We start from the raw sequence: 17,248 nt of genomic DNA on the forward strand, positions 1-17,248 counted from the left end.
GTCTTCTGCCAAGGAAACAAAAAGCAAATAGCTACAGTCAAGCCACTATTGGAACGCTTGCCTAGCCTTGCATCTTATCTCTGTCAAGGCAATACTTCTATTAACATTAACGTTCATTTCTCAGCATGAGCCATGAAGTAAAACATTCAGTTTATTACACATAGCCTGTAAATTGATACTGAATAAGAATTAAAACTGTGAGGAAGTCCAACTCTTCTGCATGAAAAAACATAACTGAACAAAAAAGGACAACAGATTTTATAGCAGCTGGAAATGCTAGATTTAATTATTGGAGAGAAATCATGCAGAGAAGTTAGCTGCCTAGCATGATTTATAACAAATGCAAAGGGAAAGTCATGTGAAATACTCAGTTAATCAACAGAAACGGCCAATTACAAGAATGCCAGCACTTTGTATTTCTATGAATGATGAGAATTTGAAAAAAATAAGATCAAAAATTCAAGGGAATCACACCATAGAAACTTAAAAAAAAAAGACACATTTTGAAAAGGTAGGTTGGTTTATGAATTACAGCAATATTTAAATCTTCCTGAAAAAATTACCAAAGTGTATGTTTTCCTCACAAACTCAGAATGAAGAATCCTTGTCCATCCATTCTAGAAAGTTTTTTGAAAATTACTGTGTTGCACTGGCCATTGCCCATTGCTCCTCTGCACACGCTCATAGTATGCAACATTATGAATGGTTCTGTATTTTAACTTTTCCCCCCATTTTCTTATTGTTTCACGTGAATCTTCAGGCAAAATACCCCCCATGCTGCTGGAAGAATATTCATCAGAAATACTTTACACAAGCACTGAGATATGGTATCACAGATTTTGGTCAAAATCCAGTAATGCCATGCGAGAGCAAACTATACCTTCACTGGAAAGATGAAACACTCTGATGCTTGAACAGTCCGGGCCTAAAACACTTGCAGATTTACATATTTAGAATTCTATAAATATGTATATTCACACACAAATACGTGAAGAGATTTATATAAGACATGCGACATATCCAAGGGAATGGGCACTCCTGTCATAAATTATAAAATAAAGTCAATTAGAATACAAAATTCCCTCCCCCTCCTCGCACCAGATCCAATTATTCTCGTAGGCCCAACTCCGCAGCAGCCTGCTGACAATCTGAGACACAGTGTGAATCACCACATTTTTCAAGGTCATTTCTAGAAAGCAGTCTAGGTGCAAGCATGAAACTGGTTGTTGGAATTCAGACTTAAAGGGTTCCTCTTCAGGATTTTCAGCTCTACCTAACACTCAGGTTGAAATTCTGAAAAATGCCTAAGAGACCTGTGCATATAAATCCCAGGAACACTGGGCAAAATTTAAGGTTGTAAGTTTTTTAATTGTTGTGATTTAACAATAAGTTATATTAGGAATGCTCAAATTTCTGCACGCACAGTAAAAATGTGTGCTTCACTGCCACCTTACTAGAGACATAAGTGGAGTATCGCTTCATCAGGCTTCTTTGAGGCTTAATCACATTGTAAAATGAGTAAGTATGTCTTGGGTCTCCCTATGACCTCCCTGTAAGTCTACATTCATAGATGTAACTGCTTATAGAGGTAGCACTGAACACAGAAGTGAAGGAAGGATCAGAAAAAAAACCCCAAGAAATGAAAAGGTTGACCTTTGTACTCAGCCACAGGAAAACCTCTCACAACCAATCCTTCACCTCCAAAGCAATTTCTTTCTGTCTTTTTTATACCACCAACTTAAAAGAAAGACAGCATGACTAGTTTGCTCATAATTTGTTGTTACTTATGTTATCTCCTATTTTCAAAAAAAAGAAGTGGCCAGGCACCAAAGAGGAAGACTTTTTTTGTCTTTGTCCAGGCTGCTGAGTTGTAAGGTAGAGCTCTCTAGAGAGGGTGGGAGATTGCATCTTCCATGATGGAAGCTGAGCACCTCCATTTTGAAGAAGCTTCTGGAGTGCGGGTATGCAGAGGCAAGGGAGGGGCCTCTGCAACACAAATGGAGACAGAGACTCCCAACAAAAAGGAAGACATGGAAAAATAGCCAAGCCAAGATGACAGTTGCCCTTCTTGCCACCAGACAGAAGAAGTGGATGTGCAGATTTTGATGCTGTTCAAGGCACTTTATTTGAAGTTTCTGAAAAAGAGAGAATTAAATTTCTGAAAGAGAATTGCCTTGAGAAGACATAGGAAGAAGAGGAAAGATTTCTTTTCAAATCCTTTTAATTTAAATCTGTCTCAACCAGGCACTCAGTTTCCTGCATATCTACAATTACAGCACAAACTGGAACGGTATGCAAAAAAACCCACCCTTGCTTTAAAGACACTTCCTATGCTTTTGGCCATCTTACTTTGTGGAAGGGGTATAGGCACTTTCGATGTTCTGACCAATGCAGGGTCCCAACAAATGGCGACATGGCAAAGAAAGGCCCAAGCAGACCTTACACAGCAAAGTGAACACGTCACATTTGCTGTTCTTCTCTGTCTCCTCCTGGCTGTGAAAGAATTGATAGGTAGGAACTTCTCATCCCATTTCTGGAAAGAAACATCTATCCTATACTTCCAATAAGTTAAGAACCAAACAGAAGTGCTACCTCCCCTTCTAGACCCTGTGAAACTTTAAACGTCATATGACAAGTACGTTCTTCCATCACATTTCCCAAGTGCACAGCAGTGCCCTTCCTTAGTATTATCCACTTTCCTTGGAGATTTTTCCCTCCTTTTACAATGACCATCCCTACCCCATTTATAACCAAATACTACACAATAACTTACCTACAGAACTTTGTTACGAAGCTCGTCTAAATTTCCCATTGCTTTCTCCTGCCTCTATGTACCCCAAATATCAGACTTCAGTTTTAAATAAGGACAAGGTACATTGCCTTTTCTTTTAAAATTGTCCTTGTTTAAAAAAAAAAAAAAAAAAGGAAAGAATAGAAAGAAAATGTTCTATAGAAAATTTTGTAAGACCAGATTTCTCTATATCACTGTAGTGCAAACCTGTCCAAAACTGACACAAATACTGCAAGGCTCATCTTCATCATGACTTTTAAAAATGGGAGAATTAAAACTAGGTCAGTAAACATACTATAGATCTTGAACAAGAAATCTGGGAGTTGGATTTTTGCTGACTCAATGTTATCATGGAATATTTAACGTGTGATCTGAAATATCAGAAATGCAAGTCGGAATAAAAATGGCTAACAGTTATTGCCACATTTCTTATCTGTCTCTGGATCTTTACCCTTTGCTCAACCAGCCTCATCTCCTTTTTCCCCATAGCTCAGGTGGCAAAGCTTGCTTCTCATCTGAACCATGCATGCTCATCCCAACTATTAAAAAAAAAAAAAAAGTTGCAGCTTTGCAACTAGTAGTTACCACCATCACAAATTGTTTTTAAATGGGATCAAAACCATATTTGCATATACCATTCTTCAGGGTTAAATGTTATAAGATTCTACTATTTTCAAATAAATTGTTTCATATTTTTCTTACACACAAGATCTGATCACTGTCTTCAGATACTGCAGCAGGGAAATTCCTCATCTTAGGACATTATTGATGCAAAATATTTACATCAAATTTTAAAAGAAATTGGAAAAATTCACAGCAGAAAACCCACAATAGTATTTATTAAAGACATGACCTCTGGTTAGGGAAGTCTCTGAGCTGCAGTTCTCTAAGACAAGACAGATTTTATAAAAGTATAGCCTATCTGGTTCCTTGTACAATTGCTCTTTTCTGGACGTATGCTACGGCAGATGGGATACTGCATTCAATGGACTGACCAAGCAGAATCTCTCTCCTGACTGCAAGAATACCATCTTCATTTCAAAGAATTTCTCAAGAACAGATGGAATACAAAGCAGTAAAACAAGGGAATGGGTGCACTCAGGTGACCAAACCACACAAGTCAGGCTAGCCAAAACAATCTTTAGCTTAGGGCTCATCAACTGCTACTCTGCTTCCTTACAGGTCCTCAGGTTGGAAAAATGAACCAGAAAGATCAAATGCTGTATCAATTGTTTTGAAAGTAATTTTTCTCTTATTGGTGAGTCCTTGCAGTCATATGCCCATAAGTGTGTCACGACATGAGTGTAAGGACAAAAGCACAAGCTTCGTCATCAACACCCTTTCATACAATGGAAATATACCTACCAATTCAATACACAGCATGTCAGCAGCTCAACACAGCACAGATCCATTCCCATGAAGTGATGGAATGGCTCCTGTCTAGTCAAGAGACAGATCCGTTTCTGGGCATGACAGAAGAATGGCAAGTTTTCTATAGCCTGCAGCACCACTTCAAAAGGCTACAAAGAATACCACGGCTAAAAAGTACCAATGTGTTAAGACAAGTCAAGTGCACCCGACAGGATGCATGAAAGGCAGTCCATACCAGGGACGGATGGAACACAGTATACAGGAATTCTGACTGTTGGCATGATACCTGCAGATTCAAGTGGATGTGACTAATGGTTCCCTCCTTCACAAAAGAAACACTGAAGTCTGCCACAGACATCAGTAATGCTAGCTTCATGAGACACTAGTTTTGTTATTTAAGAATTTTGTAGAATCCAATAGTTGTATATCCTCAATACACACACCTGTGGAAGTGATGCTAGATTTTTTTTTCCAACATAGTAACAAAACTAAACTTGATAAACAGATTGCTGCTATTTTAGTACACTAGTTTCTGTTTAAGTTCAACCTGATGAGTTAGAACTCTTAAGCCATCATACTGAGATAGCACAGATTCAAAACAGCATTAGCTTAAAAAAGTACAGCCAACTCTTATCCTAAAGAGTTGCCACAGCAAAACTCAAAGCTATATTAAAAATGTAAGTTGATGCTCAGTGTAAATTTCTTCCAGACATCACAAAAGGTGTCTTGAGACTGAAATAAGGCCAGCAGTGAAATTGCCACTAAACAACTGTATTCATTGACAACCCATATTTACATGACAGGACCCTTTACTTCACACCGATTTCCCACATAGGTGCACACCTTGGCAAATAGTTTGCATCTGAAGAAAAAAAGTAGGCTGTTCATCTAATCAATAATGCCATGTCATGCATGGAGCTTCTGCATAAATCCAGAGGAAAAGATGTCAAGCATGTCCCACTCCAATGGTTATCAGGCAATGAAGTAAAAAGATGCACTTTTCATCTCCACAGGACTGTCGCCAAACCCTTAATGTAATAAATGAAACATGCCTGCTATTTCACCATTGCAAAGTGGTACTGTAGATATCTTACAACATCTCTGTTTCCAGGAGGGGGTAACTAGCTCTAGATGAAGTGCAGATATGTTATTAAACAACGCACAGCTTGAAACCTGGGGCCAACACAGATGACCTTTAGAACATAAGCACTGTCTAAGACAAATATGCTTTCATCTTTGGGGAGTATTTTTTCAAGTAAAGATTTAAGAGAAAAACAGTTTAGAAATACGTTAAGCACAAACGTGCCTTCAATCTCTTAATGCTTCATTTTAAAAACATAACCACAAGTAGTATCACATGTCAGAAGAAAAACTAAGTACTCTTTAAGCAGAATATTAGTGAATTTAGTGATATTTAGTTTCATTTTCATTTAAACAACCCAATAATTAAAGCACAGAAAGGATACGTGACATGACTGAGATCTAGAACTGGAAGTATGATTAAAGTGATTCAGAAAAAAGTCTTGTATTTTTATTTACAAGTCTATAAAAACAGAGACCATTATTCCACTTTAGAATTTAGAATCCGTTAAGTGGCATGAAAATATGAAAACATAACAAAACCATAGAAGCACATAAAATGTAAGGAAAATGGTTTTAGAGATAAATTAAGTGAAACAGCAAAGAAAAAAGTAATTTCTCATCTTGCACTTAACAGGCTGTTATCATTTATCTTCAGTAAGGTGGGGTTTTTTAGAGTTATATCTTGACTGTGATGTTAAGCAGCTTTAACACATACAAGGACGTTTGCTTCATGGAAAAGAGCAGCATTGCTATGATAAAATTCCTTCCCCAACAAACTATGGTTTGCAGATCCTGGCAAGTTCTGAGCTGTTCTGCACAGCCTGTTTTTCCATCAAAGTTAGTGGCAAACTATCAAAACACCCTACAACTGCAAAGCACTTTTCAGGATGGAACCTTCTGTGCCTGAAAAGCCTGTATCACACATTGGAATCCTCAAACACAGTGGGCTCGTTATGTTTTAGTGTTCTGGGTTGGAGTTTTTTGTTGGTTTGGTTTTAAAAACATTCCATTTCTTACCTCAAATTCAGCATGGCGGTTAATATCTTCTGCTCTCTGTCTGCTCAAGATAAATTCTGCTTCATTAGCCACTCTTACCAAGTGGTCCTTCATGGTTTGACTCAGCAACCTGAAGACAGAGAATATTTAAGAATTGCCTCGAGAGAATGAAATCCTAAAATAAAAATCTGTAAATACAGTATATGTGCAAATATTTTGAGCTCTATTCCATAACTGACTTTATTGTGTTAAGAAAATGGTATAAATAAGGTTGAAGAGTGATTTTCTGGCAAGTAGTAAAATTGTAGTTCAATAGTAAACCAAACTAAGTATTAAACAAAACGTAAACACTCTAGACAGTCATTTGTTTTATCTGAAATGTAGACATGTAAGAAAATCTTTCACATACACACAATACAATATAAAGAAAAGTAAGCAGTTTATATATATAAACACCCACAGTGAAAGCCCTAATGTAACTGATGTAATGTCTAAATAAAAAAAATTGTGAATTGCACTGCAAGATAGTTTTTTCTCCAAATGTAAAAGTGGAATTTTATGGTAAGTATACATTTAAGTAATATTTTCAGGATTATAAAACATCCTCAGTCTCAAAAATGAAATGCTAAGATATACACTGTTCCAGGTTATGTACAGAATAAAGCTGTAATTCAATCTGAGATTTCCGAGGCCTTCGTAAACCCTAAGTTTATGAATGGCAGCAGAGCCGACAGATTGAATTACAACCCAATTATTCTGTGAGTTCACATATTGTTACTAAAAACATTTCCTTTTTAATTAGTTACACTGGGATTCATAAAATTAAAACTGGCTATACAGCAGCAACACCGTTTTAGAAGGTGCAGTTTCCACAGGATCACTCAAAGACACCAGATAAATCCACTACAGGGTCTACCGATTAGTTTTTCAAAATATCTGTTATTAAAGCTTTTTCTTTTCTTTTTTTTTTTTAAAAAAAGGTTTTCAAGTTGCTAACGTAGAAAAGAGTAGCAGAATATAAACCCGCTTGCTTGCCTTTCACATATAAGCTAAAATACATTTCAACAAGTTCTGAGTCTACTGAGAGCCTTTCTTTAAAACCACAGGATCTATTACGCAGGATGCCTTCTAATGTATACAATGTCCATTTTATCCTCTAGAACTTAATTTATCTGCACTAAGGCTCCACCTGTCTCTATCTGTATGTTTCATAGTATGGCATCAATGCTCTGCTATGTCTTTTCCTATCCTATTCACACAATTGCAGTAGACTTGCGACTTCCAACGAGAAGAAATCCAGAGGCAGAACACCACCTGAAGCTCTTTGTTCCTTGCCTGTCTCACTGCCAGGCTAGGAACACTGCAGCACAAGAGCTAAATGAAGCCATATGATCACAAACCAGTTAAGTCAGTGGATTACTGTCTCCCCATGGATGAAGCCTTGAAAAAAGAAATATGCAAAATTCATTGTTTGAAGCACGACTTCACCTTCTGTTTGAGGAGGCCTGTACAGAAGACACTGTTTTAGAACCACATTATAATTTTTTCTATTTTTTTTTTCCCCAATTTTGGTCACTTTTAGAATGGAAGTAGCTGTTGATCAATAAACATACAATTTGGCTGATTTATTTGCATGCATTAGTGGCAAACTTTTACTTTCAAAAACTTGCAGAACCAATACTGCTGCAATAATGTAACTTCAATTTCATAACTTTTCATGGTGTCCTGATTTAACCCCAGCCAGCAACAAAGTACCACACAGCTGCTCGTTCATTTGCCTGCCCCCACAGAGGGGTGGGAAGGAGATTAGGGAAAGGTAAAACTCACCAGCTGAGATAAATAATTAAAATATATTTAATTTAAAAATTATTTTAATAATATTGTAATGTGGAGGAAAGGGGAAAAAACCCCAGTGATTGCTATCACCCACTGACCAATGCCCAGCCAGCCCCCAAAGAAGAGAATCCAAGGCCCCAGCCAGCTCCCCGCAGTTTATACACTCAGCATGATGTCCCATGGCCTGGAATACCCCTTTGGCCAGTTGGGGCCAGCTGTCCTGGCTGTGCTCCCTCCCAATTTCTTGTGCCCCTCCAGCCTTTTGCTGGCAGGGCCTGAGAAACTGAAAAGTCCTTGACTTAGTATAAACACTACCTAGCAACAACTAAAACATCAGTGTGTTATCAACATCCTTCTCATACTAAATCCAAAACACAGCACTGCACCAGCTACTAAGGAAAAGATTAACTCTATCCCAGATGAAACCAGGAACACATGGCTCAAAAAAATTGGGAAAATAAACTAGTTCAGAAGACATTCCTCATACACTGAAAAAAGAAACACCAAACCTCTGTCTCTACTAATTTACAGTAATGTTCAGCTAAAAATAACCCCCTACTAATAAACCAGCAACAAAAATCTTCACATAACCAATTTCATACTCTGGGCAGATTCCAAGCATTTGATTACCCTCTTTCTCCAAGATCCCCAGAAGCACATTCAAATCTGTCACATAAGCATTTAAACAAACATATTTTTTTATTAAACTAAGAACTTTCTAAAAAAAAAATGCAGGGTTCATAAACAGTCATGTATTACGATATTATATATTACAATTTACATTTCACACTGTTGGACAGTATCCAACTGTTTTCATTGAGTTTGTGAATACCGATACCTTCTGCTGACCTGGTCAGACTTTGAAAAACACTGGTTATCCTCTAAAAGGTCCATTTCTAATCTAACATTAGTGATCCTCTAAAAAAGTCCCACTTCTTTTATCTGTTCAAGAATACAACCTATATAATAATTGATTTTAATGGTTTACAACATGGATTTTCTTCTTTATCTCTTAAATGTAACTAGTAAGCAGCCTGACACATAACTGACTATACACTGGCACTCACTACGCATTTGCAGAGATGATGGACTTGTTCCAAACAAAGCAAAGAACCACATTCCCTCACACAGGAGCAACATTCTCAAAACAGACTAGAAGCGTACCTAATAAAAACAAATAGCTTTTGAGTATCAGAAAGAGCTTGGTTTCCTATGGATCAGTTGTCACTTTTGTCAGCCCTGCGTCTCCTTACTAATCCCACACGCCTTCCTCATTTTCTGTATGATAATCCATACAGGAGTAGGCCACCTAGATAAAACTTATGCATCACTCTGCAAATAAACCCTAGTCAATTTTGTCATTTTGGCAACCAAAAATTCTGATGGTTAATAACTAAGGAATTGCCCAAGCTTAGCATAAGCACCTACTGGTAACTTTAAGCTGTTGTCAGAAAAAGGTAAAAGCTTCCTGTTCTTAGGTATCAATTGTTATACAATCCCTTTCTTGCAAATTGCCAAATTCAGTAACAAAAGGTCTTCAGGAGATGAGAATAAAAAATATTTACTAACACAAATCAAGCCTGTATGAAATAATTTACTAGTTTATACCATGACAGCTGTGTTCATTATTTACATTCAAGAACTTAAAATTTTAACGTTTCTTTGCAGTCACCTTTTCCAAACACTGCATATGCTTAGACTGACTTTCTTCTAATTATATCATTATTTAGGTCAGTTTGGATCTTCTTTATGAGAACAGTATCCACATATATAGCATGCCACTCAGATTCCTGTTTTGAATCTCCTTCTTGAAGTGTGCAACTTAGCAAACTAAATATATATCTATACATAAATATAATGATGGCGTGATATAATAGAGGAGCCTATAGCCATAATTAGAAATCAAAGGCAAATACAAGCTCTCAGCATCTCTGTAAATGAACACACCTCTGCTTACATGTCTAAAACAAAGTTTTAATCATCTGCTTCTAAACACTAATTTTGGAAACCTTGGCAGCTGCTACTTTTCCATTTGAGGCAAACATTGAACAGAAATTTGTTAAGTGTGGCTCACTGCTTGCAATAGAAACAACTGTTTCCAGCTGAGTAGACCACTGCTGAGGCAAGGACAACAATCTGACTCTTGCAAAAGTATTAGTTCAACTCCAAACTACATACAACATACTTTGTACATATGAGAGTGATTACAACCTTTACAAACTAGATCGAATAACTGAGAGACAAATGCTTTCTTCTAAAGAAAAATAAAAAAAAATGTTTAGAAAAATCTGATTTTCCTTACTAAGACAGTAAGTACACTTAGTGGATTTAAATGATCTGGTACCTGCTCTGGTCTCCTACACAGAAATGATCATGCATGTTTTCACCAAAATAATTTCATTTCCTGTATCAAGGCTGTAGATTCTGTTTGAGCTACAGCGCATCTTTCAGAAAGATGCCCCAACATTTTTGGGGTTTTAAGATTTGAAGATATTTTATACCACATTCCCCTATAAAGAAGTTCTATAAGGTACTTATTGCCAGTTTAAAAAAAAAACAACCACCAAACAAAACAAAATACACAGAAAAAAACCTCTGCAATATTTGTCTGCTTTTATCCAGATTTTTATTCCAGCAACTAGATCACATTAGTTCTTTTTGTTAAATGACAAGTCTATCCAAAACATCTCTTTATAAATACTTTTTCACAGCAAATGGCCAGTTTTTCATTTCTTTGACTAAATAAACAGATTAATTAAATTTCTTGTCTTTTTTCAAACCATGCACATCCAAGCTGAAAGAAAAACTGAAGTCTCATTTCCTACTTGCCTATGCTTCATAATCTCCGTATGCAGACCCACAATGGGACCATCTTAGCCTTACACTACTCTCACATATCTGATTTCTTTCAGTGTTATTAAACACCAAAATGCTGTTGAATGTGGCAATTTACACTCCTCCTTCCCTGACAGATACCCTTCTGGTTTGGCTTTATTTATGACAAGGTATTGAATTAAGACTTTCTCTGATCTTTAACATGAGAAGACTGTGGATGCAGTGTGGATGGACATGTTCCATACAAGTTAGATGTAACACCTATGGGGGTAAAGACTGGATACCAGGCCTGCTCTTCCGTTTTCAGTACGCATCAGATTCAAGGTCTCAAACTTCTCTTCCTTTATCTAACCACTCTGTTTCTGGACTGAAATATTTTAAATGCAATTAACTTTGAAAAGACAAACAGCCTAGTGAAAACAAGCAAGAAGACAGATCCCATGCTGGAAGTCAAATACATACTTGTGCACTTGTCAGGAATGAAGTGCTAAACCACTGAAAGAAGGAGTTCATGTCAAATACATGAGATATTCTGATTTTTATTGTTGTGCTGGAAGAGAAAACTATAAGACACAAAGCAAGAAATCTTACTCTGATTTCTGGTTTCTGAATGGTTAGATGATTAAGTAAAAAGACAAGTTTCTCCCTACAACAAGAAAAAGGAGAAGGCAGAAGAGGGAAAAACAGAACAGAAAAATCTGCACAAGCAAAGAAAATGAGAGATGGATAAATTCTGAGTTAGTATTACTGATGTCCAACAATTATCAATTTCAGTCAAAATATGGAAGAGTTTACAGGTGACATTTACAACAGCTGTTTAGGCATAAATCTCCCAGAATACTACAGGGAGAGATTATGTATGTTCCAGACACTACCACAACAGAGAACTCCAAGATAGCCAAGAAAGGTAAGCTTTCCTACTTGCACTCCTCAAACCCAGCATATGAGATTCTCTTACTTCAAAAGGCAGTATGTTCTACATGGATACACACTGTCTTTTATGGGATCTGACTGCTCCATGTGCTATGTGTTGGAATTACTACTGCAAGGAAATTTTACAATTGCTTCATGGAACACAGATACGCTATTCAATCATCAAAAAATACAGACAAGTCCATAAGGTCCTTGAGACTGAAGTCTGAATGCATTTACCCCCTTAAAATAGGGTAGAAAAAAAAAAACAAATAAAAAAAACCAAAAAAGCCAAAAAAAAAACCCACACCACACAAAATTGCACAGACTCACCAAAATGCTGACTTGGACATGCGATAGCATAAAACTTAACAGCACTCCTAAAGGACAGCTAGGAAGGGGCACATCAATGCAATCTTTTCTATCTAGCATAGCCATTTAGGACACACACATCAGAGCCTAGTGAAAACTGATATGAGGTTGTGTTCACATTCTGAGAGAGACTGCATGGCAGTACAACAGATCATTTCTGAAAATTTTCAATCAGATAGCAATACATGTATACACATAGAGTGCAGTAGAAATATACCTTCTTGTTACTCTTGCATTTATTTTTTTAAAGCAGTTGTTACTAAAAACTTTCTACATAAAAAGAACATTTAAGAATTCCCAGGTACTCGGAAGTGTTTTATGATTTTGCTTTTTTATAGACCCAGCAAATCAATGACATATTCTCACAAGCAAAACCTAACTTTCTCACACATATATCGTCCAAAGTTACTAGCATCTCCAATAATAAAAGCTTAATTTTTAATCATTAAGACACATTTCTCCCCAAAAGGCTTCTGCTTACTCATTAAGTTACAGCAAAGATCATATGTTTCCACTTACACAAAAGATGTAATTTAAATCCATGCACAAACGATCAAACAAAACTCAGTGAAATAATAAACTGTTTTAAAAATGGTTGTGCATGTCACACTATACCTTAGCGCACACACATGCAGAAAGAAAATCATGTAGTGTCAAGAACCCCATCTCAAAGTCACTTGTCAGTCTCTGAAACACATCCAGGCTACAACTTCTAATTTTCAGCACATATAAAATGTTGTTTAAAGTCTAGCCTAATGATCTTCTATAGTTCAAATTCACACATTAAAAAAGCTGCTTCTGCTATGAAACCAAAAGAACAGAAAAACTCAGAAAACAAATCACCAAAACCCTCTTTTATAAAACCTTTAACTTAAACAGAATGGGTTGCTAAAAATAAAAAAGCAAGGAAATGTGGAAAACACTTTCCTTTCCTCTTACAAATCCAAGCCGAGGTGCAGGTTCTGTGTTATCAGAATCTTAGGGCAAAGAGGCTGCAATAAGGGGAGCAGACCGATATCGATGCTACTTTGGATGTGACTATATTTATCATTTTTTTCCTGAGCCTTTTTTGGTCAATTATGCACAAAGCATAAGTGTGTCAGTTATCATCCATTTTTTTATTAATAGCTGTATTTTTCTAACTATTTTCCATCACAGTAGTTGCTCCTATGGCAACACATTCTCTAACATTCATTCCTTGAGAATGACCGACCGCACTATTGCAAGTGAAAGACAATTGAATGGAGCAGCCTACATCTGTCCCCTATTTTCCATTAGGAAAGTGTGGAAGTAATTGGCCAACTAGTTTGCCAACTATTTCAATATTAAAAAATATTTGCATCTATGACCAGTCAAAAGTAATACATACAATTTAAGAAAAGGAAAAGCAGGTGACATATGTCGAAATTTTTTTAGTACAGCTCTGTCTACAAAAAAAAAGACATACGATTACAGCATTTCAGACTTTATACTACTGGTTGTTATGTATTGGGAAAATAATATCCATTATATACAGTTATTTCTGGAGAGGTTTGGGGCTTTGTTGGTTGGTTGGTGGAAATTTTACTTGCTAAGGATATTAGATTTGCATGATATCTCCCTCTTTCTCCCATTTTTTTTTAATTCACTAAATTCCAACAAACTTTTTTTAATAAAAGGCTAAAGTTCCTCAAAATCATTACATTTTATATCCAACAGAGGACAAAACCCCTTGTAAGCTTCCTGAAAAAAAAAAATACTTAAAATCCAATGTAGGAAAATCCTCTGACATGGCAGAATAATTTTGATTAGATTTCATTCCTCATTAGGCAACAGAGAAGGTAGCAATAAGAAAAAGTTACAGAAAACCAAACTTCATTAGTTCTGCTTCTCCTGGATACACTTGTGAATCCTTCAGTTTTGGTTTGTTTGTTTTGGTAAAGGATTTGAAAGGGAAAAGGCAAAGGAGACTAAATTATATATGCATTCTGCTAGTTTAATGAGGTTATCTTTCGACCAAACATTTTGTGACTTTTTTAAAGCAACTGCTGTCTGAATATTCATTTAGAGATTTATAAAAATATATGTATAGAACACAGCACTTAATTCTTTGGATGACCAATAAAACTATGCTTGAGAAAATTAAAATTAAGTATCTTCAAGAGTCTCTTCAACTGAAAATCAGAAAGAATAATTGCTGCAGCATGCTTAGGAGACTGATCCCTCAACCCCTGCCAGGCCAAACCCATTATCACCCCAAAGGGGATAATAACTGTCATGCCTAGTCTCAAGCTCGAGTACGTTTGTTAGTGCACTGACTGATACAGAAAACAAGGTCTAGCATAAGAGATGTTTCACACTAAAGTGTGTTAATGAATCAAAGCGACAGGAGAGAGTTTTAACCTTCACAGAGCAAAGGAGTTGTTTGCTAACTAGTCAAGTAGAGGAAATAAGCGTCTAACAAAAGAGACATTTGTATATGCAAGGAGGTAAAACAAAGCTCTTCTTTTTTTCAGTTCAGAAATTATAGACTGACCATCTCCTGCATAAACACGAAACATAACTAGTTTCGTAGTGGAAAAAAAGGAATCTGTCTGGACACGTTGGAAGTCTCCTAAGGATAGGGCCAGCCATGGCAGTGAACCAAATAACACCTAAAGAATGGTTTCGGTGAACAAATTCCCTCATCGGTACGCTTTCGGGTTGAGGTTCCAAAACAGACTCTCCCTAAAATGAGGGCCCAAAGCTGAAAGGCAAGCACAAAGACTGAAATCTAGATTGACAGAAGTTCAGCAGGCTAAGGAAAACATTTTGCAATCTATACTTTTTCTGCACAGATGGCTCAGTACATAGAGAAGCAGTGGGTACAGGCACAAGGTTTCAAAGAGCGTAAGAGTGTTCCCAGATAGTACAAAAATAGTGAACAATACTTACTCATTTTTATTAAAAACAGATTAATGTTCAATGTAGCAATGTACTGGAACTAACATTTCTTTTCATGCCCAGAAAGAGATTATTTTCTAATACCTGCTCCTTTAGCTTTTCACTTACATTCTATACTTTCCTGTTCTTCTACATAGGCTTTTTTCTGGTTGGGGTTATTTTTGTTTGTTTGTTTTACTGTGCTTGTAACCTGGCCTTCAAAAGACTTCAGTTGTGTATTTCAGTTTTAGGTAGGTTTATGGTTCTGTATTTTCACACACTAGTCCCCTGTTTGGAGATTTTTTTCTTTTTCAGTTCAAGATTCAAAATTTCACTGGGCACAAACAGGCTGGAAAGCCTGAGAGCAACTATATGTCTAACACATTAGTTATTTGTGAACATGAAGAAATTCAGACCAACATATTCTGAATGCGGCACACACACTGTAGATATTATGAGTCCCAGAGGCAAACTTTCTGCACGTATTTCTGTCCAGGGAATCCTAGCCAAAACATGGCAAGCCTAAACATAAAACTTTCAACTGCTGTGAGAGAGAGAAGTACATTCATACCTTTCACATAAAAGCAAAAAATACATTTCAAAGCAAATATGAGAAGAGATTTAGATCTCTTCTTCTAGACCTCTTCAGAAAAATAATTTCATTTGTCTTATTTGCCTGATAAGCAAAAGCAGTAGAACACACTTCAGACTCTCTAGTTTCTCTAGTATCTAAAGATACTCTAGTCTCGTTAGTTCAAGAAAACAGTAATAAACATTGGTAATAAAACCCTGGTTTAGAAAGGTTATAGGATGACCAAGACTTTCTTCACCAAGGCCACAAACAATAGCAATTCTGTGATTCCACAAATTCTTGGCAGTTCTTCCAGTCCTTAATTTTATTTATTCTAACACTCCACATGTCATGGTACCCCACTGACATCCTTCCTTACTTGCTGAAATCAGTTCCGTCCTCTGTACAACCACCTTGTCTTCTTTTCTTGAGTGCTTACAGAAACAGTTTAAAAATCCAACTTTTATTATACAATTATGCAGTTAAAGTCTAAATTAGTATATCATTCGGCTATTTGATTTTTAAATTTTAATTAAAATATTTCATCTTTTGGAGTTTTGAAGATTATAACAGTATAACATAAAACACACAAAACAATAACAAATACAATAAAATGTAAGGCCTAAAATGTTTTAGTCTGTTAGTATATGTGCAAGAAAGGAATGTGCACCATGTATAAAGAGAAGAAAAGAGCAGTTCTGAAACGTAGGTCATGTCATATGAGGGATAATAGTTCCATTTTAGAGAATGCTGAAAAGCCACAAAGCATGATAAAGACCAATTCAGCAATAACTTTAAAGGCTCCTATAAAGAGCAATGGAGAAAAATTGAGACAAATAAAAGGAGCTATGTTTAAGAAATTAATCCCCTCTCCTCTTCCCCATAATGAAAGCTGTGTTCCCGCATTTTAAAAGAACAACTCTGCTACAAGTCAGAAATGAAATGAAGTAACAAGTACTTAGATATTTTCTGCTAACCAAAACCACACTTTTCAGTCTTCAAGGGATCATTTGTCCCTGAGACAACCACTCTGCTAAGGCTAGACTATAAGTTATTGATGTTGTTTATGGAGGTGGGAGAGTGATTCCATCTGTCTGTGATGGGCACTGCAGGTTTTTAAAAGAAAATAGTCAATTCCAAACAGTTTACTGATAGAATGCTCTCTGAAAGCTTGACCTGGACAAGCTGAATAAACTACTAGGCAACTGCTACTTACAACTTCGTCTCATCAACTGATTTGTTCATGATAATCATCTTACACAGATGAACCTTACATCATGGGTTACATGTGTGTGGGATCCCTATGTTATCTATGCTAATAAAACATTAATCAAGGGCCAAATTTATAGCAGGCACTTTGTAAGTAAGGTCAAGACAGGTCAGCCTCACATAATAGGAAACAACTACAGGCTAGATCTTAACACTGTAACTGAACACCCTTGTTACTTTACCTTGGCCCTTGGGATCAAGACTAGTAGCAAAACGTTTTTTCTGCCTCAGAATGGTGTTTCTCTCACTATAAACTGAAATGCAACCATTAAAATGGTCATTATTTTTATGTATCTTGAGAACATCCACAC

The 17,248-nt window shown here is 36.4% G+C and overlaps 1 protein-coding gene across 4 annotated transcripts in view; it reads right to left on the bottom strand.

The window, feature by feature from the left end:
• The window catches only part of LRBA (LPS responsive beige-like anchor protein), a 410,948-nt gene that overhangs the window by 262,703 nt on the left and 130,997 nt on the right, over positions 1 to 17,248 (bottom strand). For all 4 annotated transcript variants that reach the window (XM_055700881.1, XM_055700879.1, XM_055700880.1 and 1 more), the window contains one exon: positions 6,263 to 6,371. In XM_055700881.1, coding sequence (XP_055556856.1) covers positions 6,263 to 6,371 — 109 coding nt within the window. The remainder of the gene's footprint in view (positions 1 to 6,262; positions 6,372 to 17,248) is intronic.

Source organism: Falco cherrug, chromosome 1 (assembly GCF_023634085.1).
Source record: "Falco cherrug isolate bFalChe1 chromosome 1, bFalChe1.pri, whole genome shotgun sequence".
NCBI classification, from domain to species: Eukaryota; Metazoa; Chordata; class Aves; order Falconiformes; family Falconidae; genus Falco; species Falco cherrug.